The sequence below is a fragment of the Terrapene carolina genome, unplaced genomic scaffold (genome assembly GCF_002925995.2).
Source record: "Terrapene carolina triunguis isolate 2854851 unplaced genomic scaffold, T_m_triunguis-2.0 Scaffold89, whole genome shotgun sequence".
Classification (NCBI taxonomy): Eukaryota; Metazoa; Chordata; order Testudines; family Emydidae; genus Terrapene; species Terrapene triunguis.
Genome location: NW_020664440.1, coordinates 30112234 through 30137588, shown reverse-complemented (window position 1 = coordinate 30137588; position 25355 = coordinate 30112234). Strand labels below are relative to the sequence as shown.

Below are 25355 nucleotides of genomic sequence, written 5' to 3'. Positions count from 1 at the left end.
TGTTCTTAGCTTAAAAAAGAAAGTGTCCTTTTAAAATCCTGAGGTCTGTGCTTCTGGTTCAAAATGATCCCACCACGCTGCCACCATGTCAGGGTTCCCTTCCCACTCTGAACTCGGGTACAGATGTGGGGACCTGCATGAAAGACCCCCAAGCTTATATTCTACCAGCTTAGGTTAAAAACCCTCAGGGCACAAATTCCTTTCCTTGTCCGTGGATGGTATTGCTGCCACCACCAAGTGATTTAAACAAAAATTCAGGGACGAGTCACTTGGAATCCCTATTTCCCCAAAATATCCCCACCAAGCCCCTTCACCCCCTTTCCTCGGGAGGCTTGAGAATAATATACCAACCAATTGCCTTTAATGTAAGTACAGACCAGACCCTTTATCTTTAGGACACTAAATCAGGTTCTTAAAAGAAGAACTTTATAATAAAGAGAAAAGTAAAAGAATCACTTCTGCAAAATCAGGATGGAAGATAACTTTACAGGGTAATAAAAAGATTTAAAACACAGAGGACTCCCCTCTGGACTCAGCTTCACAGTTACAAAAACAGGACTAAAACTACCCTTAGAATAGGGAAAATTCACAAGCTAAAACAAGATAATCTAATGCATTTCCTTGCCTTACTTACAATTTTTGTAATCTTAGATTAATCATTTCAAGTATGTTTTTCAGGAGATGCTGTTCCTGTGTAGTCTCTCTCTCGGTCCGGCGAGGGAACAAACAAAAAGAGCACAATTTCCCCCGATTTGAAAGTATCTTCTTTCCTTATTGGTCCTTTTGATCAGGTGCCAACCAGGTTATTTCAGCTTCTTAACCCCTTACAGGTAAAGATTCAGTACTTAGCTGCCCAGGAGAGATTTTATGTTACCCTTATCTGTATGTTTGACACATGTACAAGCTGTGCAAGCTTCCTACTTTCAGCTATCTAGTGCTATTTTATAATCCATTGGTCCCACACGAGATATGGGGACATCAGCACATCCATCAAACACACCCAGAAGACACTGATAGCACTAAATTGGATGCATCATTGGGATGAATCGTCATTAGGCTGGCAGATCCTTAAACATGTGCCTATTGTACTTCATGAAGCTCTGGTTACAGCACAATATCATATGGACACTAAGGGACAGTGAAAGGCTTTAAGGTCGCTCCGAACCACTGGGTACAATATGCTGTGATTCTGCCTGTGGTGTGCCTCAGATGCCCAGGAAGGCGTTATCAGGGGAAAGACATTTTTATCATTGGTGCTTGTGCAACCTTATTGATGGAAGTCCTTTGGGTGTTTACTGCAGAGATAGCACACGTGCACCCCGTACCCCATGCCTAACCACTAGACCCCCCACTCCTTTCCCAGAGCTAGGCATAGAACCGCAGAGTCCTGGCTCTCAGCCCTTCTGCTCTAACCACTAGACCCCATTCCCAGAACCAGGAATAGAACTCAGGTTTCCTGTCTCCCCAAGTGTGTGTTACGGCTCTGAGAACATTGAACTTCCTAGTACTGACTGCTCTGTCCTGCTCTCATTGCTAAACGTTCAACTTCCTAGAACTATTAGAGGATGCTTGTCTATGAATATAATTATTGTTTCCAGTTGTTAAAAATAGGATCATGTCACTGTTGGGGAAGGGTGTGTGTGTGTGTGTGTGTGTGTGTGTTAATACAGCATGACCTTTCCCTGCAATGCTAGCTGTCGCCAGAGTTTTGCATCCTTGTATCTTAATGGCAAAAAGCAATAGCTGCAGGTAAGACAGGGTCAAATATTCAGTCTAATGGGGATAGAAGAACCTGTGACTTCAGTGTGCAGGGTGGGGGAAGTGGATTTTATTAACTCATTCTCCCCCTTCACCTCCTTTGTTCTTTCCTTGTGCTGTAATGCTTTTAGGACCAGATTCAATTCAAACCAAACCATGCACTGCAGCACTTTGTAGTCCTAACACCTTCTACTAAAAATATTTTGTCTGGCCGTTGTGATCTGGATGGCAGCATGGCCCAGTGGCACTGTACTGGGACTTGGGATACATGGGTTCTATACTCAGCTCTGCTGTGTGTGGCCTTGGGCAACTTCCTTCCCCTCTGTGCTTCTGTTTCCCTTCCCACCCTTTGTCTATATCAGTGGTCGCCAACCTTTTTACGTACAAAGTTCACTTTTTGAATTTAAGTGAACCCCAGGATCTACCGTGCCCTGCTCACTCCATCTCCCCCCCCATCGCTCGCTCTACACCACCCTCACTCTCTTTCACCAGGCTGGGGCAGGGGGTTGGGGTTCGGGAGGGGGTGCTGGCTCTGGGCTGGGGCCGAGAGGTTTGGAGTGTGGGAGGGGGCTCTGGGCTGAGCCTGGGGCAGGGGTTAGGGAGCAGGAGGGGGTGCGAGCTCTGGGAGGGAGTTTGGATGCAGGATGGGGCTCTGGCTGGGGAAGAGTGTTGGGGGCAGGAGGGGGTATGGAGTGCTGGCTCTGGGAGAGGGATCATGGCTGGGGCAGAGGGTGCAGGAGGGGGTATGGGGTGCTGGCTCTGGGAGAGGGCTCCTGCTGGGCGACACCTCAGACAGGGCTAAGGCAGGCTCACTGCCTCCCCCAGCCCCATGCTGCTCCCAGAAGGGGCCCCTGGGGGGGGCACATGGCTCCGCACACTGCCCCTCTTTGCAGGCACTGCTCCCGCAGCTCCCATTGGCCACAGTTCCCCGTTCCCAACCAATGGGAGCTGCGGGGGCGGTGCTGGCAGGCAGGAGCAGCATGCAGAGACCCCTGCTCCCCCCCCATCTCCCAGGACTGCGAGGGCGTGCTGGCTGCTTCCGGGAGTGGCGTAGGGCTGGGGCACGCAGGGAGCCTGCCTTAGCGGCAGCCCCACTACAACCAGAAATTGCGATAAACTGGGAGAGTCTCCAGGATCGACAGGTTGGTGACCACTGCTCTATATAGACTGTAAACTCTTGGGGGTAGGGACTGTCTCTTACTGTGTCTATACAGTGCCTAAGACAATGGGTGCTGATCTAGTTTGGGGACCTGTAGGCTCTATTCTAATAATGTTAACCTTCCATCACCTAGAGGGCCTAACTCAGCTTGGGGGCACCATTGAGCAGGGTGCCATTGACACATGGTGAAAGACAATCCCCGCCTTAAGGAGCTTACAATCCAGGGCCTGATCCAGGCAAGACTGTTGCAAATGCTTAACTTTATGCACTGTCAGCATTCCAAATCCATGGGATTTACTTGCAGTGTGTAAAGTTAATGTACATAAGTCTTTGCAAGGTTGGGGCCTAAGTAGAAAAGACAGATACAAAGTGGGAGAAGGAGGGGATTATTTCCCCCATTTTACATGTGCAGAGAGATTAGTCACACATGGAGTCTGTAGCAGAGCTAGGAATTAAACCCAAGTTTCTTGAGATGAGCTAGTTGGGTATTTTGCATTGAAACAGCTTTTTGTCAGAAAATGCTAAACAGCCAAAACAGAAACCTTTTGCGGGAATGTATCTGCTTCAATTAAACTTTCATTGAAAGAGGTTTATCCAGTCCAGGGTGAAAATGTGACAGAGCTCAGAATAATCAATAGCCCTGTCTAAGTGAGGCAGAGCAGGGACCTGAAGCTGGGTCCCCCTTATCCCTGCTCACTACTGGGCTATTGACTGTTCTGGAACGGGGGGTGTCTGTCTTGTGATCTTGCTCTCTTGGGCTGGTTTTTACAAAAATGCCTTGGTTTTGTCCCAGTACAGAACGGGAAACATTTTTTAAATGTTCATGAACCAGGAAAACAGTTTCCTTCCCCACTCAATTTCAGACCTAATGTAGTGCCACAAGCCCATTCTTTCTCGACAGGGAAACATGCTGCCTCTTTTTTTAATGATGTTTTCCCTATAATAATGTTATACACAACTGGCTGGAGTCAGATGATCAGATTCTTATCCTATGTATGCAGGTGTAAATCTGGAGCGAGGTTCCATTTAACTCAAGGGAGTTAGCCTGCTTTTACCCAGCTCCAGGTGAGATCAGAATATAGCCCTCATGATTTTAAATAACCATTCACTACTTTAAATGAGGGCACAAATCAAATGATGGCAGCATGCTGTATTGGGATGAGTTCCAGTCATCTACTGGAGCCATGGAGATACGTAACAGGGAATTTCGAGAAAAGCAACACAAGATGATTAAAGACCTAAGATTTTCTTAATGCTATAACAGTGTAGAGCAGGGGAGGATTGCAGGAGAGGATGCCCTGCTCTAGCACAATGGGGCCTTGATTACAGTCAGGGCCTCTTGGTGCAACCATATCTTAAAACAAAAACCACTATTGTAAAGCAATTTTGTTTTCCTTTTTATTTTTTCAACCAAATAAATATGAAGAACATTGACATAAACACCAGCCCAACTGGACCCTGCATGAGGAAATGTCAGTATGTACAGTCCTGTGTGATCAGGGTTTTGCAGCTTTGCCAATTCTCATGCTAAATGGAGTTTTCTTTCAGCTCACAGCCCCTGAAGTTATGATTACGTGAGACTCTTGTTTACATATATTTTAAAAAAGTTTCTAGTGAAAAGCTTGAAAATGTGACCTCTAAAGGCTCAGAAACCAGAAAGAAAATATGAATCTTTCCCTCCTCGCTCCCCCCAAGTTTACTATTTGGCTTAAAATCATGAGATTTTTTTTTAAATCTTGTGATTTTTGGAGCTTGACTTGTGATTTTTTGCATGCTTGGGGTTTGTAACTCTCAAACATGTTTTGGTCAATGATTTATTCATATTAAACATTCAAGAGTCACCAGGCTAAAGAAAGGTTGGAATCATGGCACAAAGAGGAAGTGGATTGGAGGACTGCCCCTGACTTCCCGCTGGGATATCTTTTCTCCGCTGCTGGGACATCTTCAGGAAATAGCACTTAGATTGATATATCTTTTCTCTGCTGCCTGCCAGCATGTTGCTCCCAGGAGTGTTGGTGCGAGTTCGGAATGTAGAGAGCGCTTATGATCATGGTACAGTATAATTCATTCTTCCTACCCGGGGAGCATCTGAGTCCTCCTTGCTTGTCTCTCCCCCAGGGGAGAATGGATCAGAGGATCTCTGGGGGAGGGACAGACTGGGTAGCTCAAATATATCCATCCATGTGAGGCATAAAACTGTTGGAGCTATACTGCTGCTTGAAGACTTTGTGGCAAAAGCTATGTATGTACAGGATGGAGCAAGGAATAATGGCCTCTGCAGCAGATGGCTAGCTCAGGACTTTGCATGGTAGCCTGGAACTTGAGAGACCCAAGTTCAATTCTCCACTTTGTTGCATGACTGGGAGCAAGTCACTCTGGCCTAGATCCTCAAAGGTATTTAGGTGCTTAGCTTGCATTGATTTCAGTGACTAAATATCTTTTGAGACTGGTCCGTATTCTCTCACTGCCTCAGTTCCCTCTTTGTAAAATGGAAAAATGCTTTCCTACTGCACAGGGTGAAGAGAAATGTATTAAAATTAGGGCTATCAATCACAGTTAACTCAAAATTAATCTTGATTAAAAAAATTAATTGTGATTAATTGCAGTTTTAATCACATTGTTAAATGATAGAATACCAATTGAAATTTATTAAATATTTTTGGATATTTTTCTACATTTTCAAATACATTGATTTCAAAGTGTACACTGCTCACTTTACAAATATTTGCACTGTAAAAATGATAAACAGAAGAAATAGTATTTTTCAATTCACCTCATACAAGTACTGTAGTGCAATCTCTTTATTGTGAAAGTGCAACTTACAAATATAGATTTTTTTTGTTACATAACTGCAATCAAAAACAAAACAACGCAAAGCTTTAGAGCCTACAAGTCCACTCAGTCCTACTTCTCATTCATCCAATCGCTAAGACAAACAAGTTTGTTTACATTTATGGGAGATAATGCTGCCCACTTCTTATTTTACAATGTCACCAGAAAGAGAACAGGCATTCACATGGGACTTTTGTAACCGGCATTGTAAGGTATTTACGGTCCAGATATGCTCAACATTTGTATGCCCTTTCATGCTTTGACCACCATTCCAGAGGATGTGCTTCTATGCTGATGAAGCTCGTTAAAAAAATAATTAATCACAAATTTAATTAACGCAACTCCTTGGGGGAGAATTGTACGTTTCCTCTATTTTACCTGCATTCTGCCGTATATTTCATGTTATAGTAGTCTCGGATGATGACTCAGCACATGTTGTTCATTTTAAGAACACTTTCGCTGCAGATTTCAAAGAGCGCAAAGAAGGTACCAATGTGAGATTTCTAAAGATAGCTACAGCACTCGACCTAAGTTTAAGAATCTGAAGTGCTGTCCAAAATCTGAGAGGGACGAGGTGTGGAGCGTGCTTTCAGAACTCTTAAAAGAGCAACGCTCTGATGCGAAAACTACAGAACCTGAACTGCCAAAAAAGAAAATCAACCTTCTGCTGGTGGCATCTGACTCAGAAGATGAAAATGAACATGCATTGGTCTGCACTGCTTTGGATTGTTATTGAGCAGAACCTGTCATGAGCATGGACACATGTCCTCTGGAATGGGGGTTGAAGCATGAAGGGACATCTGAATCTTTAGCACATCTGGCATGTAAATATCTTGTGACGCCAGCTACAACAGTGCTATGACAACACCTGTTCTCACTTTCAGGTGACATTTTGAACAAGATGCGGGCAGCATTGTCTCCTGCAAATATAAACAAATTTGTTTGTCTGAGCAATTGGCTGAACAAGAAATAGGACTGAGTGGACTTGCAGGCTCCAAAAATAAAACTATATAAAACTTTAAATGCAGTTTTTTGTATATAATTCTACATTTGTAAGTTCAACTTTCATGATAAAGAGATTGCACTACAGTACGTGTATTAGGTGAATTGAAAAATACTATTTCTTTTGTTTTTTACAGTGAAAATATTTGTAATAAAAAATAAAATGAGCACTGTACATGTTGTATTCTGTGTTGTAAGTGAAATCAATATATTTGAAAATGTAGAAAACATCCAAAAATATTTAAATAAATGGTATTCTATTCTTTAACAGTGCAATTAATCACAAATAATTTTTTTAATCACTTAACCCTAATTAAAATATTGTGAGGTGGCTAGATATTATGGTAATGGGGCCTATATAACCCCCTTAGAGAGATGCTCATCCATGCCCCTCTATACCACTCCAACAGGGACTAGGGAAGAATTTCTCTACACTAATCCTTGTGAGCAGGCCAGGGACAGAGTGAGTTATTAATAGTATCCTGTGTCCATGTGGTTGAATGGGACACTTTAAGACCCTGATGGGAAGAATGGAGGTGCAACTGTGCTTGCTGTCTTTCCCCACTCCAGCTGTCATCTTTCCCCATGTCACCTTCAGTTTTCATCTCTCTTAGTGCAGTGTAATGATACTCTGCACCTCACTGGCCCCAGATTACAAAGTGTTTTCTAAAACTCAACCAATGAAGCTTTACCACCCATGATTGCCCAAGGTCACAAGCTCTGAGAATGGAACTCCAGAGCCCAGACACCCCCACCTTTAATCACTAGACACCACTCCCCTCCCAGAGCTGGAAATAGAATCCAGGACTCCTGGCTCCCAGTGCCACCCTACTCTACCCCATTAGCCCTCCCTGCCCCCCAGATCTGATTCCCAGTCTCTGACTCTGAGCTGGGAAATAGAAGAACTCAGGAGTCCTGTCTACCATTCTCCTCTGCCCTAATCACTAGACACCACTGACCTCCCAGAACTGGAGCTGGAATGCCAGAGTCTTCCCCCGGTCCTTGCTCTTAAGCACTAGACGCCCTCTCTCCTTCCAGCCCAGTCTCTGACTCTAACCACTAGACACACTCCTCATGAAGAGCCAGGAGTCCTGACTCCCATTTTCCTGGTCTAAGCAGTAGGATGGCTAGACTGCACTTGTCTCTGTGGCTGAATGGGTGGAAGGTCAAGTGTCCTCTTAGTCAAAGCATAAAGACTGGAAAGAGCTGAAAATCCCAAGAGGTCATGTCACAACCATGGATCCCTGGTTTCAATGGCCCTGTGGCTTAGATTTTAAACCAGGTTTTAAATCAGTTTATCTCAACCACAGAGCACTACGTGAGCCAGCTTTGTCCATTTGTTTTCCTTTTGATACATCCACATTCATCAAGGTTTTAAGGAAAGTCGCTATCTGACAATGAGTTCAAGATTACAATAATAAATGGTGCATGGTGTTCCGGCACCTGCCGGCTGTATCCTCACCCAGACCCCAAAGGCTGGGTTCATGATCGTCTCGGAAGAATTCCCCTTCTGGCATCACAGCCAGGTCCCATTCTTCCGCTGCAGTGCAGTTTGCCTGACATTCTTCATCCCAGCCCAGGATTTAATCTAGGGGAAAAAGGCAAGGAACAGCAAACTGAGACACTCGTAATACATTTGCTTGTTATATCTTGATAAGAGCTGCTGGCACCTCGGCTTCCAGCGGCAACACAGCCCTCCCTGAGCTGGGAATAGAATTCAAGAGTCCTGGCCCCTAGTACTGACTGTGTAACCACTAGATCCCACTCTCTTCCCAGAGCTGGGAATAGAACCCACAAGTCTTTGACTCCCACTTTCCTCCTGCTCTAACCCACCAGATCCCACTCCTAGAGCTGGCATAGAGCCCTTTTAGGAAAGATTTGGTCTAGTGTATTAATTGTTTTCACATGATGAGTTCCCAGGGCCAAATTCCACTCAGCAGTGTCCAGGATCTGCATTGTCCCACCCACCATCCATGCCACTTCCACCAAGTCCATTCATCCTTCAGCAGGAGGCAGTGGAGTCCCCACTCTTATATTCATAGATTATGAGGCCAGAAGGGACCACTGTGATCATCTAATCTGACCGGCTGTATAACACAGGCCATAGGACTTCCCTGAATAATAATTCCTGTTTGAACTAGAACAGATGTTTTAGAAAACTGTCCAATCTTGATTTAAAAATTGCCATCAATGGAAAATCCACCACAGCCTTTGGTAAATTGTTCCAATGGTTAATTCCCCTCACTGTTAAAAACAGGCACTTTATTTCTTGTCTGAATTCATTGGTTCTTGTTAGACCTTTGCTAGTTCAATGAGCCCTCCATTATCAAATTTCTCTTCCCCATGTAGAGAGACAAGGTGGGGGAGGTAATATCTTTTATTGGACCAACTTCTGTTGGTGAGAGATACAAGCTTTCAAGCTTACACAGAGCTCTTCTTCCCCAGGTAGATACTTATAGACCCCTTAACCTTCTTTTAGATAAGCTAAATAGACTGAGTTCCCTGAATCTTCCACTATAAAGCATGTTTTTAACTAGGATCCTAATTGTCTGCTAGACTGAAGAGCCCTTTATTATCAAATTTCTGTTCCCCTTGTAGGCACTTAAACTGATGAAGTTTACTGCAAAGTGCATGCATGTTTGCAAGAGCGGAATTGTCCCCCTCCATGCTCTTTAACAGTGCTGGCCTTAGCCACAACTGATGACGCAGGGATACCCTACAGCAGTGGTCCCCAAACTTTTCAGGCTTATGCCTCCCCCTTCCTTCTGTGCACGCCCCCCCTCTTGGGGCTGGGAGTGGGGCTGCAGCTGAGGGTGAGGGGGGCAGGGCGGGATGCAGACCAGGGTGAGGGAGCTGAGGCTGGGGCTGCAGCTGGGCATGGGGATGGGAGTGGGGCTGGGAATGGAGCCGCATCCAGGCCAGTCGGGGGCTGAGACTGGGGGTGTCTCGGAGCCGGGAGCCAGGCCTGCAGCTGGGGGCAGGGCCGGAGCAGAGCAAGGCTGGGTGGCGCTCCCTCCCCACCTCCTGTGGGGGTTGCCCCACCCATCATTTTTCCGTATCCCCCTGGGGGGCACACCCCACAGTTTGAGAATCTCCACCATACAGTCTCAACAATTCATGGTCTGATTCACCCTCCACTTCCCACCTTAGAAGCTAATTTCCATTCTCCCCCTCTCCCCCACCGCCACCTCATTTGGCTCCCAACACTGGCTGTGCCTGGCTCACCATTCTGGAATTCACCCCACGCCTGCTCAGTGTGCTGGAGCCCTGTGGAAGGCCACCACGTGCTTGGGCATCTTCCCCCACCTCCTCTTGTCCCAGCGGCACAGCAGCAGCATCTTAAACGTATTGCGAAAAGACTTATTGCACAGGGCATAGCACATGGGATTGACAGTGCTGTTGACATAGCAAAGCCAGTAGCCCAGCTTCCAGAGGCTGTTAGGAACGCAGTCCTGGCAGAAGGTGGACACCAGCACCATGATGTTATAGGGTGTCCAGGTGAGGATGAAGGCCAGCAGGATGGCGCTCAGTGTTCGGGCTGCTTTCTTCTCCTTGATCAGGGAGAGGGTCTTCCGCTGGGAGAGCTGTTTGCTTCTCTTCCGCAGATGGCTTTTGGCAGTCAACGCCCCCTTCTCCTTCATTGGTGATATCTTTTTGTTTGACGGCTTCTTGGCCATGTTGGGGGACTCGGGGGCAGCAGGAGACTGGGCTAGGATCCTGCACAAGCCATTCCTTCCTGCCCATGGCCCTCCAGCCAGCTTCTCCCGGTCCCGGGTTGGCTTCTGTGTTGGCAGTGGTGGCTGCGCTACACTGCCAATCATAGGCAGCCGGATCACCACCGAGCAGACACTCTGAACCTCAAAGGGCTGCTCCTCTCCCTCAGACGATGTCAAGGAATCAGGGGAGCCGTCCTCCTCTTCCTCCTCCTCTGTATTGATCCAGCTCCCATTGCTGCTCTGCTCCACATATAGTCTGGCCTTCTTCCAACTGGGGAAGCAGCAGGCCTGTGTGTGGGCTTTTGCCACAGCAGAAGAAACCTTGATGGGTTGCAACCGCTCGGAGCTGCTGTTGCTGCCTACGCCACCTCCTTTAGGCCCGTTGTTGGGGGGTGGCCTGACAATGCTCTTGCTCTCTGAGCCTTGCAGGCAAGCCAGTTCCCTGGCCCTGTTCTCAGTCTCCCGGTAGATCCTCCAGTAGAGAATGATCATGATGGTGACCGGCAGGTAGAAGGCTGCAATGGCCGTGCCAAAAGTAATGATAGGCTGAGAGAGGAACTGGAGATGGCAGTTTCCTGAGGGCACTGTCCGCTCCCCAACAAAGTACTGCCAGAACAAGATGGCGGGTGCCCAAAGGATGAAGGAGATGGCCCAAGCTAGGCCGATCATGATGGCCGCCCTCTTGGGCGTTCTCTTGGCCCGGTAGGTCAAGGGCCGTGTGACAGAGAAGTAGCGGTCAAAGCTGATGATCAGGAGGTTCATGACTGAAGCATTGCTGGCTACATAGTCAAGGGCCAGCCAGAGGTCGCAGGCCACGTTGCCGAGGGCCCAGTGGCCCATGATGATGTAGGTGGTGTAGAGGTTCATAGACACTGCCCCAATGATGAGGTCAGCACAGGCCAGGCTGAGTAGGAAGTAGTTGTTGACTGTCTTCAATTCGCTGTTGACTTTGAAGGAGACCATCACAAGCAGGTTGCCCACCACTGTGACCAGTGAGAGGATCCCAGTCATCAGCACAATCAACACCACCTGCCACAAAGAATGGCCCCCATACAGGATAGGCCCGGGGCCTCCCTGGGAGCCATTGAGGCCTGGTGGGACATTAGAAAGGTTCATGGTGCTGGGGTGGGGTCTCACCTCTCCCAGAATAGCATACTGGGATGACATTGGGGGTCCCACCACTCCAATTCAAAGCCCCTTGGCTGGAAGAAGAAAGGTGAGCAGGGGTCTTCAGTCTGGGGAGGCCTCCTGGAATGAGGAAAGAGACTTGACTGAGCTGGGAGAAGGGTCAGATTTAGAGCTGGATGAAATTTTTCAGATATTTTTTTCCTTGAAAAATGCAGATTTGGCAACACTGAGATGTTTTGTGAATTCATGTTGGTTTTGCTCAATTTTCATTTCATAAAACCCTCAGCCCCCACCCCTCCAATCATAATGTTACATTTTGTAAATTAAACATTTCAATTTTTTGGTTTGAAACAATTTTTATTCAGAAATTTCCTTCAATTATTTAAAAAAAAATTCAAAAATTTAAATGATTCAAATTGAAACAAAACATTGACCCAAAATATTTTTTTTTAAGTTTTTGATTTGCCAAAAATGTTGAAAAGATTTCAGTTTTAGTTCAACTTGACATGAAATTCCCCCCACCCAAGTGCTGGGTAGCGAGGGCACTGAGGTAGGAGATCTGGGTTCATTCCTGGCTTGGTTGCTCTATGATCTTGGGTAAGTCACATTCTGTGCAGAAAGGCAGTTTTTTTTAATGGAGAGGGCACTGGGCTGGGGCTTGGGACACCTGGGTTCAATTCCTGACTCTGCTATTAATCTTGGTCTAGTCATTTCCCCTTCCTGTGCCTGTTTCACTTCTCACCTTTGTCTATTTAGATAGTGAGCTCTTTGGAGCAGAGACCATCTCTTACTTTGTGTCTGTGCAGCGCTTGGCATGATGGGGGCCCTGATCTCGGTCAGGGTCTAGGCAGTGCCCTACACACTACCATACAAATGATAAGAAGAGGGAGCCAATGGGAAGGTTGGATCTCAGGGACCCTGGAGCCCATTGCCTGGAGTGGCAAAGGAGATCACAGGATACTCACCTTGCTATCAAGATTGTTTCTTTGAAACTTCATGTCCCTTCTCCAGTCCAATGATGTTGCCATGGTAGTGGGGCACTGACACATCTAAGACGTCACATTTTGGAGGCCACCTGTATCAATGAAAAGTAGTTACTTTTTCACGGCTCTCCAACACTGCTAGGTAACCCTCAAATAGCTACATTTAGACCATGACCCTGTTTTCACTCAAGACAATATCACAACTACTGTTTATTTCAATGATGCAGGTTTGGGTCCTTAACCCTATAGGGGCCCTAGTGTACAGCTGTTCTATCTCTAGTAAAAGGGACAGGTTCAATTTTTGCTCCAAGCAAACTTTGACAGGAGCTTAGTGTAGTGAAGCTCCACAGAGGGTAGGGGGAGGAATCTACCCTAATCTACCAGTGTGCAACCTCATGCAACAATCTCTGTCCTTGTTGCATCCAACCTTTGTCTTTCGTGGTCCAGTCCATATGGTTGCAGCTCCACATCCTCTGAGCTAGGTGACCTGTTGGCTTGTTGCATACAATTCCAAGCTGCCTCCACCTAACTGCAATTAACAAGGCTATTAGGAGGTACTTTTGCCTCATTGCAGTTGACAAGGATGTAGCTAGGTGCTTTCCCAGCAGCACAGAAGGAGCCCCCAGAAAACTTGGCAGCAGTAGAATTTGAACGATAGCAAATCAAACTCTCCTGCTACACTGGTAGGAGAAAATGCCTGTTTCTCTGATCACTAGCATCTAGAACTGTCAAGAGCTCAGGAAAAATACAGTCCAAAAGTTTTGAAATTGACTAATGATTTTGAATGCATTGTTTTTTCAATGTGTGTAACAGGGAGGTCTACCCCTTTATAGGCCAGGGGGGTTGGGATCATCCACCTCTGTTCTAAGGCAGAGTGCCTTTAAGAACTGGTGTTTGGGTTGATCAGACCCAGCTGGAAAGGTGTCAGATGATTATAAAAGCCAGCAAATGATGCAGGTGTGGCGAGAGCTGGCAGAAGCAGAGAGAATCTGGCAGCAAACTGCTGGGTCAAGATGGGGGGAGGGGAAGAGCGATAGGGAGCAGGGTTACTCTCAGGTAAGTGGCCGGTAGAGTAGGAACCTGTGATGTATAGGCCTTTGCAGAAAACCCTGGCTCAGGGGAAAAGAGGTGGTTTCTATGCTGAACTGCTTTATTTTGGGGTTTGCTAAAGGTCACTGCAATTAATAAATGGTGGCTTGATGAAAGGCCCTGAACAGATCCTAGGCATGGCATTAATCCTGGGCTGGAGAGACAGGCCAGCCACCTACAAGGTACAGTTTGAGACACCTTCAGAGCATCAGCTACCTGCCCTTTGAAAATCAGGCCCATTTAAGGTATCTGAAGTTGGACAGTCCCGTCCCGTCCCCCCGCCCCCAAATGGCACCTGAAATCAACTGTCACTTTTTAAAACCATCTTGGCCAAAACACCAGAAGGAAGAGAGTAACATGAACTGTTAATGGCTGGCCAACTAAGATTCCGGTCTGGAATAAAACAAAAATCCTTGGGAAGAATCTGCCTTAACATGGTCCAGCTTTTGAAGGACACAAGTGAAATATACTTAGACCCTTTTGCCACTGCTCCTCCTTGTTGTTATATGTGCTATGGTAGCAACTGGGAGCTCCCACCAAAATCAGGGCCCAGTACAGCCACATAGCAAGAGTGCTTGCATTCTGGACAGACAAAGGATTATTAACTCTGTTATACAGAGGGGGAAACTGAGGCATGCTGCACTGACTTGCCCTAGGTCACACAATGAGTCTGAAGCACAGCTGGCAATTGAACCCAGACCTACTGAATCACAGTCCAGAGTTTACCACCACAAATCCCTCCACCCAGTGCCCATTGTTTCTCTAAGGTCTGCCAGTGGCTCAGAGTTTATTGCACAGTAGCAGCAGCAGGAGCAAAATATACTCACCGGAGCTGATCTGTGAAGTTGTTCAGCTTCTGTGTGAATAATGCCCAATTCAGGCTGGGAAATGGGAAATGCATATATGCATGTGCACATGTACATGCACATGGAGGTGGAGTTGTGCAAACAGGGGGAAATGCAAATATTCTCATGGGGAGACACACCCCTCCATGCAACCAAACACCAGATGCCTGGAAATAACTGATGAATTCTTGGCACGTTTAATAACCGGGATTCCTAAGAAAGAGAGAAACCTGTTTCTTGTCCTTGTTTCTGATTCCGAGTGTCGGTTAACAGAGACAGCTGTGGAATAAGGAAGGAGGCACGATAGTGAATAAGTTCTCAGCTTTGCAAAGGAAACCACAGCCCAGTCCTAGGAAGGAATTAAAGCAAAGCTCATGTAACCCTTGAAAAGTCTGTTTGGCCAGGGGGCAATAGTAGGCTTACAAATGGCTATATATGGCATACACCACTTGGGAAAGACAAAGAACCACACCAATAGGGCACTGAGTTGGGACTTAGGAGACCCAGGTTCAATTGCCAGCTCTGCCACTGGGCTGCTGCGTGACCTTGGACAAGTCACTGCCCTACTCCGTGCCTCAGTTTCCCCATCTATAAAATGCAGATAATGATATCGACCTCCTTTGTAAAGTGCTTTGAGATCTATGGATGGAACGTGCTATGGAAGAACTAGATATCATTTTTATTAACATGTTGTATCCCAGGGCTGGCTGAAAAATACTAATTTTTCACCAGAAATTTAAAAAAGCTCACTTTTCCCCTTCAAAAGTTTGCAGAAAGTTATTTTCGTCTTTCCCCAATTAAATATTGGAAACCAAATGTTTTTGGTCTTTCTTACAAAATTTTCATTTGTAGAAAACTCACATTTTAATGAAAACATTTCTATTCTCATTTTGTTTTGTTGTTGTTAGGGAGCGGAAGACAGGATAATTTTGATCAAACCAAAAATGAGAAAATCTGTTTTTTATTTCAAAAGTAATTTTTGGTTGGGGGAAAAAGGTTGTTGACTTCCTCTATTTCACACACTTCCAGGAATAGAAAGAGAACCAGACCTCCCAATACAAAAAATAACTCAAATATTTTTCTATTTTGTTTGCAGTGTTGTAGCCATATTGGTCTCAGGATATGAAAGACGTGCGTGATGAGTGAGATAATATCTTTTATTGAACCAACATGTGTTGGTGAAAGAGACAAGCTTTCGAGCTTTCAGGTGAAGAAGAGCTCTGTGAAGCTCAAAAGCTTGTCTCTTCACCAACAAAAGTTGGTCCAATAATAGATATTACCTCATCCACGTTGTCTCTCCAACATTTTTCTAGTCTTATTTAGTGTATCTAAGTTTAATAATAATGAATCTAGCTAAATTCTCATTGTTATCTAATCTAGTTTTATTTGTTTTATCTAATTTTATAATCCTCAATTTAAGAAAAACCCTAATTTTATTTTAACCTAATCTTATTTTTGAAAATTGGACGGCATCCCTCTCCACATAATATTTACTGTATCACAGCAGCTCCTACTAGCCCCACCTGATCAGGACCCTGTTGTGCTAGTTGTTGCTCGGGCACCCAGCGAGAGACAGTCCCTGCACCAAAGGGCTTATAATTACACAGATAAAGGTTGGGAGGGAAAACAGAGGCACAGGGAGGGGAAGGGACTTGCTGAGGGTCATACGGCTGGTCAGTGAAAGAGCCGGGCATAGAACCCAGGTCTAGTGAAACCTAGCCCAGCCTAGCGCTAGCTGCTGGGCCATTGCTAAGTATTCTAATGAACGACCTTATGTGTGCAGTATAAATGGATGGAATCAGAGCAGTGTAACTATGTGTGTGTAATTTTATTATCTGTACCGGGATAGTGCCCAGGAGCCCTGGTCATGGACCAGGGCCCCATTGCTTTAGGTGCTATACAAACACAGAACAAAGAGATGGAAGCTCCCTGCCTCAAAGAGCTTCCAGTCCAAGTAAATCTACTATGATGATTAACGTTGTCTTATGCCCTATACTGCTGCTGGTTTATGGAGTGGCTTAGCTCAAGGGCTCTAGTTTTGGAAAAGATGTAGAAGGCCATGCTGCTTTTCAAAACAAGTTTAAACAAGCAACCTGTTTACTCCGGGCTGTTTCTTGAATCTTGGAGGCTGATCTGGTGAAGGTTTTCAGCATCTCCAGCTCCCCCAGTGGCAGCAGGCAGTACTACACCCTGCAGCACTTTAGCCACATGACTCATGTTCCTGGAGTGTTGCCCACTTCTAAGCCATGGTCTAAGATTTCTTTATCAAGAGACATGATTTTGGCTGGGGTTGGAGCCACTCATGCCATGAAGTGAGAAGCACCAGCTTTCTAGTGAACTTGAGTCCTCTAATTGGCTATCTGCCCAACTTGTCTGCCTCCTGGGGCAGAGTAACCAAATAGAGCTGCTGCAGGCAGAATTCTCTTCCCCTCTCCCTCTGGCTCCCGCTCCCCAAGACCCCATAGCAACCCAAAGCCATACTCACAGGAGGGGAGGAGGGAGCTAAAGAGCCCAGCAGCTCGGGACAGCTCTGCCTCCCCCCGCCCCGAGCAATTCAGACAGGATGGTGATTCTGCTCCTTGCCCCCGCCCCCGGCCTGCAGCACTCAGCCTGGGAAGGGGCAGAGAGGGTTAAAGAGCCCCTGGAGCTGCCCCCCAGCCAGGAAGGGGTAGGGAGGATCCCACTCGGCTCCCCAACTAGGAGAGGGGGGTGAAGAGCCTCAGGAGGAACAGAGGTGAGGCTGGGGGGGCTGAACTGAGCAGGGCTGGACTAAGAGGGGCTGGGGAGCTCAGCTGTTGGGTTGGGGGGCAGAATTAATTGCTGGACAGGGGATGGGTGGATGAGGGGGTGAGAGCTCCTGCAGCAGGGGCCAAAGTGACCTTACCCAATACATTCTGGGGAGTGGGCAGCACTAATTGTCAATAGGGTTGCCAACCCGCCAGGATTGGCCTGGAGTCCCCCAGAGCCTCTCCCAGAATCGGCATCGATCTCCTGGTGACTATTGAAAGCAATCCAGGATATTTCCCCCATGTTGGGGGAAAAAAATTTCCTGGAATAGCTTCAGTCAGAGTTGGCAACCCTCATTGTCGTCATTCTCCCCCCCCCCGGCCCTGTTCCTCCCCGGCTGGTGTAGGCAGGGGAGTTCAAACATCAAAAGACAGACCAAAATGTACAATAGTCTTTAAATATCTCATTTTCTAGGCTGATCTTGATTTTTCTGGGTCTGAATCACTATTTCTGATCTCTTGAGGTTGGTGATACTGCTAGTAGCAAGGCTGTTGGTACCGCTGAGCCCCAGTAAATCTTAAGGACCAGGCAGCCCTAGGTGATATTCACTCCTGTGTAGAGGGGCCAGCACAAAGCCTTTGCACCATTTAAGGTGAGAGAGTCTTTGCTGGGTCTTTGTACAGGGGTGAGTTTCACACATTAATACACTACAGACATCTTCTGTGCACCAAGTGGGGATAAAACAAGTGTTTAGGGTCAGACCCTCAGCTGTTTCAAACAGCATCACACTATGGAAGCCAATGTAGTGATTTGCACCAGCTGAGGATTTACACTAGCTGGGGATCTGGCCCATTTTGTACACAGGGGTGGGTAAAAGTTAGTGTGTGTGTTTTCCCCTGAGGAGTAGACAGCTGTCTAGTGCGCCTCCAATCAGTCCTACCAATCTAGACTGCAGTTTCAAGATGCTGGGGGGCGGGGGGAGGAGACAACGCCCCCCCACCAGATGACAGATCAATCATTCATTTCCTAACCTTGTGGAGGTTTTTGTATTATTAGATGAGGTTTTAGCTAAATGAAATCTGGACTGGTGACTGGGAATCCATAGCTGTCTCATGCTATTTCAGTCTCTGCTTCATGCACAGCCTGGCTCCATGAGAGGATGGGGATAACGATAACACAGTAATCGGAGTGTTTTTCTGGGCCAGGCCTCAGTGTAGGAGTCACTGGATGGAATTCTTAGGGCAGTGTTGTACTAGATGATTACACTGGTCCCTTCTGACCTAAACTCATTGGTCATCCTCATCTCAGAAATGATACAGCAGAAATGGTCCCCTTTGGCCTTAAGATCTATGTCTCTCTGGCCACCCAAAAGATATAGTGGAAATAATGAGAGGGCTTCAGATGAGTAATGAGAAGAGACTTGGATAAATTGGTTTCAGTGTGGGAGGGGAGAAACCTATTTTCTCTCACTATTCCTCTCCTCTTTTTTCAGTGGAGAATTATTTTTAAAGTGAGTGGTTGGCCCCCCTGCCCCCTACCATTGAAACAAAACAACAATTAGAAATGTTTGCTTTTTGCAATGTTTTCATTCTAAATAAAAAGGAAAAATTCCAGCACAATGAAAATGTATTTGTTTAAAAAGCCATTTTTGTCCAAACAAACATCTTGATGAAAATTTTTTTGACCAGCTCTATTCATCCAATTCGTTACTGCTATTCATTTTTATTATTTGTATTAGGAACATAGGACTGTAGGGCACCTCCTGGATCACTGAGTCCAGTCCCTGCTATTGTAGGCAACCCTGTCATAGAATCCCAGAAACAAGGTTGTTTGCCTTCCAGTCCTCTTACTGGGAGGCCGTTCCTAAACCTCACTGCTCTGTGGAATTGTAGTAGCACTTAGGAGCCCCAGTCATGGGCCAGGAGTCAGACCCCATTGTGCTAGGCACTGTATGAAGACAGAACAAAAACATAGTCCCTGCCCCAGGATGCAGCTTGGCTGAGCAGCGGCTCCGGGCATGAATCTTGCTACACACTAATGTCCCACAGATTCCATCTTGTTCCCAGTCATCCCCCCAGCCCTTGCCAAAGACTTCCTACTTCTGGTTGGTTTGAAAGGGAAGAGTGGGTTTCTTTTCTTTACCTGTTACAGCTCACGAGTGACTGCTGGGTTCTGGCAACCCAAGCAGCAGTGATGGGAAGTGAATGGTACATGAATAATTGAAGGGGGAGGTTGGGTCTGCATAGTGCTGTGGAAGCAAAAAGCAAGATGCAAAGCCCCAGAGACCTCTCCTTTCCCAAGCACCAGGAACTGCGTTTCCCCTCCCCTTGCTCCTCCTTGGCATCCTTTAAAGGGTTCAGAATGCTTTGTCTACACACTCAGGCATGCTCCTTTAATTATACTGGGGTTTTTAAAATCTCACAACACTCCCCTAGTTAGAGTGGTAAAAATGTGGGCAAGATTTGGGCTAATGATACTGAAATTCCTGCCTTGAGATCCACAGATTAGGGGGGGCCACATTCTCAGCTGGCTGCCCGGGGAGTCTAGGGAGAACTTGGGCAAGTCATTTAGCTGCTCTGTGCCTCAGTTTTCCCCTCTGTAAATTGGGGATAATAGCACTGCCCTGTCTCTGAGGGGTTTTGTCACATTAAAGATAGTGAGGGGCTCAGATACTATTGTGGTGGGAGTCATATAAGTACCTCAGATCCAGTTGCTACATGCTTTTATGTGAGCAATTTAATCCCCTTGGGCTTTGCAAGTGAAGATCCCAGTTCCTCCCTTGCACAGATCCCTGCTAGTGCCAGTTCATCGGTGTTTGATTTTCCTTGTGAACATAACCCTCAGCCCCTTGATTCCCTGGCTCTATTACTGCCCTGTAATTCAAGGGATGGGGTTGATCAGGTGTGTTTTTCACAGCTCAGGACAACTTCTGATTGGAAGGGTGCAGAGGAGACTGTTGGAGAAGTGTCAGAACTTTTCTCCTTTCTTTCTGGAGGATGCCCTGCAAGTCATGTCCCTTTAAAATGGGATCAGATGGTGGCACGGTAAGAAAATTGAATGTAGGCACCACACATGGGCTCTACTTGTTAAATCTGCCTGTGTTTAGAGGCACTTTGCTTTTAAGCCTCCCAGTAAAAATCTGCCACCCCTGTTGTTGTTATTGCTTCTGTATAGGTTGAAATTGGGTGTGATTCTGTTTGGAAGAAAAGAATCCTTAGTGTAATCTGTCTATTTACAGAAATATAAACAAAGGTCCATTTCCCTGGCAACATGTGGAACGTACACGCCATGTGCAATTTCCTTCCTCAGAAATCCCACCCTGAGCTCCTCCAGCCAGCACTGCGCCCCAGAAGAGGTGACCTCTATCCCTGGCTTTCTTTAAGGCTATGGCTACACGGTAAACTAGGGTTCTGATTTCCCCTGTTCGTGCACATGTACTTGTGCTAGCTCTCATCAAGAAAGCAGGAGTATAAATAGCAGTGTAGTCGCAGGAGAGGCATGGCTTAGCCGGGCTGAGTACAAACCCAGATGAAACCGGTGGGTTTGTACTTGGCACAGCTAAGCCGTGCCTCCGCTGCTGCTACCCATGCTGCCTTGGCCACGCTGCTATTTATATTTGTACTAGCGCAAGTCTGTGTACATGAGAAGGGGAATCACTCCCCTAGCTTGTAGCCTAAGAGCCATTGCTTCCCTGAGCTTCGTCACCTAGAACCAATCCTGCAACCCCTGTGTTTAAAATCTTTAGGGAATAGATCCCAGGAGCCCTGACTCCCACCCCCTGTGTTCTAACCCTTAGACCCTCTCAGGGCTGGGACTAGACCCCCGGAGTCCTGATGTACAACCCCCCTGCTTTAACCTCTGGCTCTTCCAGAACCTCTTACTGAGGCTCTGGCTGCACTTGCCCCCTCACTTATTGACCTTGCACAGCCTATCTGTGGCCCCATGAAGTCATGAGACCTCCTTGTCAACCTCCTCCTGGTGGCCATCCACCAAACCAGGAGGAGGAAGCTTGACAGGGGAGGGTTTTTGTGGGTGGAGTGCACTCTGCCAGTCACGGGACTATTTCCTGTCCCTCGTCTGATCATTCTCTGGGCAGAGTTCCCCCGGGTGGTGTCCATTAACTCTTTAGACACCTTTGAGGAGTGGTGGGTGCTGCCAGGGGTTCTCTGCTCGGTGTCCCCTTGGGAATCCCTGGTTTTCAACCTTTGACCTTCCCTCCTGCCCTATTTTTTTCATTTTTTGTCCCTCATATTCGCTTGCCGGCTGGATTCAGTGGCTTCTCCCTGTGGAGGAACAGAACAGGGGGGGCCTTCTTTCCGATAGCGAAAGTTCTGGGCCTACAGGCCCCAAAACACCTCCAACAGAAGGCTGTCATGATGGTGACCTTTGTGCAGAGTAGAGAAGGCCTAAAAGCCTAAACAATACTGCTCAAATCAATTTTCTGCCAAAACCCAGACAAAAGTAGTCACAGAGGAAGGAAAGAGAGGAAGGAAAGAAACACAAAATATATTAACCGCAAGTTTATGAAATACATTAAGAAATTGCTTTTGCAAAGAGCTAATCACTCTTGCAGTTGTAGCTATCTGCAAATAACCTATAATAGTTCCTCTTTAAGCATCTCCTGAAAAGCCCCCCTTAGCCCTTGTCACAATCCCCCCGGAAAATGACATATACCAAGTCTTAAGAAATGTACCCAAGCTAGGGCCGAGCACCACCCCTGCGGAAAACCACCGAACGCCCACTCCTCGGAAATTGAGAAAGTAGGCGAGGGGAGGAGGGAAGAGTGACCCCAACCCCAACACCCTAGCTCGTGACCGGCGCGTGTTCACCCCATCCCCGGCCTATGATTTGCTCCCGAGCTCGTGTTCACCCCATGTCCTGCTTATAATTGGTCCCTAATTTCTTAACTCATGACGTATTGTTTGTACCTTGCTTGTGGTTTAATGGAATAAAAGCCCGCCTGCGTGTGGGGCTCGGTGTGTTGGTCTTCGGACCTCACCCCAGTGCGCACTGGTATGTATTGCAATAAAGGCCTCAGGCTCTGAGTCTGTGAACTAAAATCACTGCGTGGGTGATTCTTTCCACGACATCCCCCTCAGTTGAGGGGGCGGGCCTTTAGATTTTGGATCCCACTACCTGCAATAGGTACGCTCTATTCCTCTCCCAGAACTATGGGTAGAACCCCACAGTCCTGACTCCCAGCCCTCCCTGGGCTTGGCTCCTAACTTGTTTCTCATTGTCTAGTTTGTAATGTTGCTTGACTCCCATACAGGGGTGGCCACAGGCACCAGCGCACCAAGCGCGTGCCTGGGGCAGCAAGCCGCACCGGGGCGGCCTGCAGGTCACCGTGAGGACGGCAGTCAGGCTGCCTTCGGTGGCATGCCTGTGGGAGGTCCGCCGGTCCTGCGGCTTCGGTGGCAATTTGGCGGCGGGTACGCCAAAGGTGCGGAACCGGCAGACCTTCCGCAGGCATGCCGCTGAAAGCCACCTGCCTGCTGTGCTTGGGGCGGCAAAATACATAGAGCCGCCCCTGCTCCCATACTCTCTGAAAGCAGAGGCCCCGCCCTACATGACCAGGCCAACCTATGGCAGGGAGCAGACTGCTCCCATCATTACCTCAAGGCCAGCAAGCATCATTCTAATTACCGGTAGGAATACAAGGATCATGTGAACAAGGGTGACCCACAATGAGGCCTCTGAGGTCTGTCGTCTGGAGAGCATCAGCCATATGGACAAACTCCTTCGCTATCACAACGCAAGGCCCCATTGCTTCTAATTGGCTCAAATATGCCTCTAATTGACAATGATTATTTACTTAGCTGTGCAGTTAGGTTTTGGTTTCAATGCTGTGCTTGCTGGTGGCCTGGGCTGTAGGCTGGATTTTTAGCTGTTGTAAATCAGCGTAGCTCCACCAAAGTTACATTTATGACATTAACCCAGATTAAGGCCATGACAAGCTGGGAACTACACAGATGCTGACCATGATTGAGGCCCGTATCGCGCTGTGTGCGTCACAGACCCTGACTCAGATTGGGACTCTGCTGGGCTGGGTGCTGCACAGACCCTCATCAGGGTGAAGACCCTGTTCTGCCACGTGCTGCACAGACCCCGACCACAATTGGGGCCCTGTTGTGCTGGGCATGGCACAGACCCCAACTGACATCAGGACCCTGTCGTGCCAGGTGCTGCACAAATACATAATGGCAGACAGTCTGCCCCAAAGGGCTCGCAATCAAAATAGACAAAGGGTGGGCGTAGAAACAGGCAGAGAGCAGGACAGGGACTTGCCCAAGGCCACACAGCAGCTCAGTAGCAGAGCTGGGAATTGAACCGAGCTGTGCTGCGTTCACATTAGTGCCTGAGCCATTTGACCATGCAACTTATTTATTTAGAAAACAGAAAGTCCCTTGCAAATTCTGCAGGGCATGTGCTGTGTCCTTTAGCAGTGAATGGCTCTGGAGAGCAAAATGACTCATTCTTTTGTAAATCACACCGCATTTTAAACGCTGCAAGCCGCATTTGATGGTGTTTAGCACAGGGAGGATGTCTGGAGAGGAAAACAACCTAGCACGGCTACGTTTTCTTCCCAATACAGACACCCCCCTTCTTCATACACACAGTTTGGGAGGGAGTCTCTGTCCCGAGGAGATTACAAGCTACTTGCACAATGCAGGACCGTACGTGTGGGGAAGCTGAGATGATAACCCCCCTAGCTCTTGTACATCCCGTTTCAGCCAGGCAGCTCAAAGCACGCCACAAGTTTACATTTTACAGACAGGGAAACTGAGGCACAGGGTGGTGATGCGGCTTGCCCAAACTGACCAGCAGGCCAGTGGCTGAGCCAGGAATAGAATCCCCACTTCCAGCAGGTACAGAACTATACAGTGAGCACCAGCCTTCCAGATGAACATAGGTTACAAGGTAATGTGGAGATGGGCCAGTACTCTATCCACTAGACCAGTGGGTCTCAACCAGGGGTATGCATACCCCTGGGGTGCCCAGAGGTCTTCCAGGGGGTATGTCAACTCATCTAGTTAGTTGCCTAGTTTTACAACAGTCTACATAAAAAGCACTAGTGAAGTCAGTACAAACTAAAATTTCATACAGACAATGACTTGTTTATACTGCTCTATATACTATACATTGAAAGGTAAGTACAATATTTATCTTCCAGTGGATTTATTTTATAATTATATGGTAAAAATGAGAGAGTGAGCAATTTCTCAGTAACAGCGTGCTGGGACACTTTTGTATTTTTAGGTCTGATTTTGTAAGCAAGTAGTTTTTAAGGGAGGTGCAACTTGGGGCATGCAAGACAAATCAGACTCCTGAAAGGGGATACAGTAGTTTGGAAAGGTTGAGAGCTACTGCACTAATCCATACTGTCTCCAAGGTCACAGAGGGAGTTGGTGACAGAGCTGGGAAGCGAATAAAGCTGTCCAGTGACCCAGCTTAACCTAGCACCTTACCCATAAGCCCACCCTACTTTCCAAAGTGCTGCATTAATAAAACCTCACCAGCGCCTAACACATGCCTGGAAAGTGGGCAACAGCTACTGTACCTGAGTGAGTTCCATATGGAGAATAACCTGCATTGTCCTTCTCCAAAGACTAGCGTAACTTTATAACCTTCTGCGCTCCATCCCCGTGTGGCTTTGCTTCTCTCGTCTTTAATCCAATTTTTGCCCAGGCAGGAGGGAAGGAGGTAAAAATGCAGAAGTTTTCCGGCAGCTTATGTTATTGTCCCTGTATTTCTCATCTGTTTGTTGAACCTTGGTAAATATCACGTCATACGTCAAACAAACCCTCCCACTAACTTGATGGCATGTGAGCCCTTATTTGAAAAAGGGGCTGCAGGAGCCACTCTTAGAGCTGCAGCTCACAGCAATGATGATGTGGGGTTTGGGGCTATTGCTATAGGGACATCAGAATTGCCAAACCAGATCAGACCAGTGTGCCCATCTGAGTGCCCCCGTGACCATTTCCTCCTGAACCCCAGTTGCATTATGGCCAGAAGCAGGAAGATTTACAGCCCTACTTATCTCTTCTCCTGTAGCTCAAATGATATCAGTTTGTACTGGCAGTCTTTAAAGTCTAGGGTTCAACTTCAGCTGCTG

The 25355-nt window shown here is 47.1% G+C and overlaps 1 protein-coding gene across 3 annotated transcripts; it reads right to left on the bottom strand.

Moving 5' to 3' along the window:
- Positions 1 to 8144: 8144 nt before the first annotated feature.
- On the bottom strand, positions 8145 to 24945 carry CHRM1 (cholinergic receptor muscarinic 1). 3 transcript variants are annotated; one of them, XM_024193536.1, is made up of 5 exons: positions 24801 to 24945; positions 14495 to 14791; positions 12561 to 12670; positions 9977 to 11715; positions 8145 to 8339 (listed from the first exon to the last, which is right to left on the bottom strand). In XM_024193536.1, exon 4 carries the CDS (start codon positions 11632 to 11634, stop codon positions 10003 to 10005), a length of 1632 nt encoding a protein of 543 aa, XP_024049304.1. In that variant the 5' UTR covers positions 11635 to 11715; positions 12561 to 12670; positions 14495 to 14791; positions 24801 to 24945; the 3' UTR covers positions 8145 to 8339; positions 9977 to 10002. The 3 variants fall into 3 exon arrangements, with proteins under 3 accessions (XP_024049304.1, XP_024049303.1, XP_029767066.1); XM_024193535.1 differs by lacking the exon at positions 14495 to 14791; XM_029911206.1 differs by lacking the exon at positions 24801 to 24945 and having other exon boundaries at positions 14495 to 14882.
- Positions 24946 to 25355: the final 410 nt, after the last annotated feature.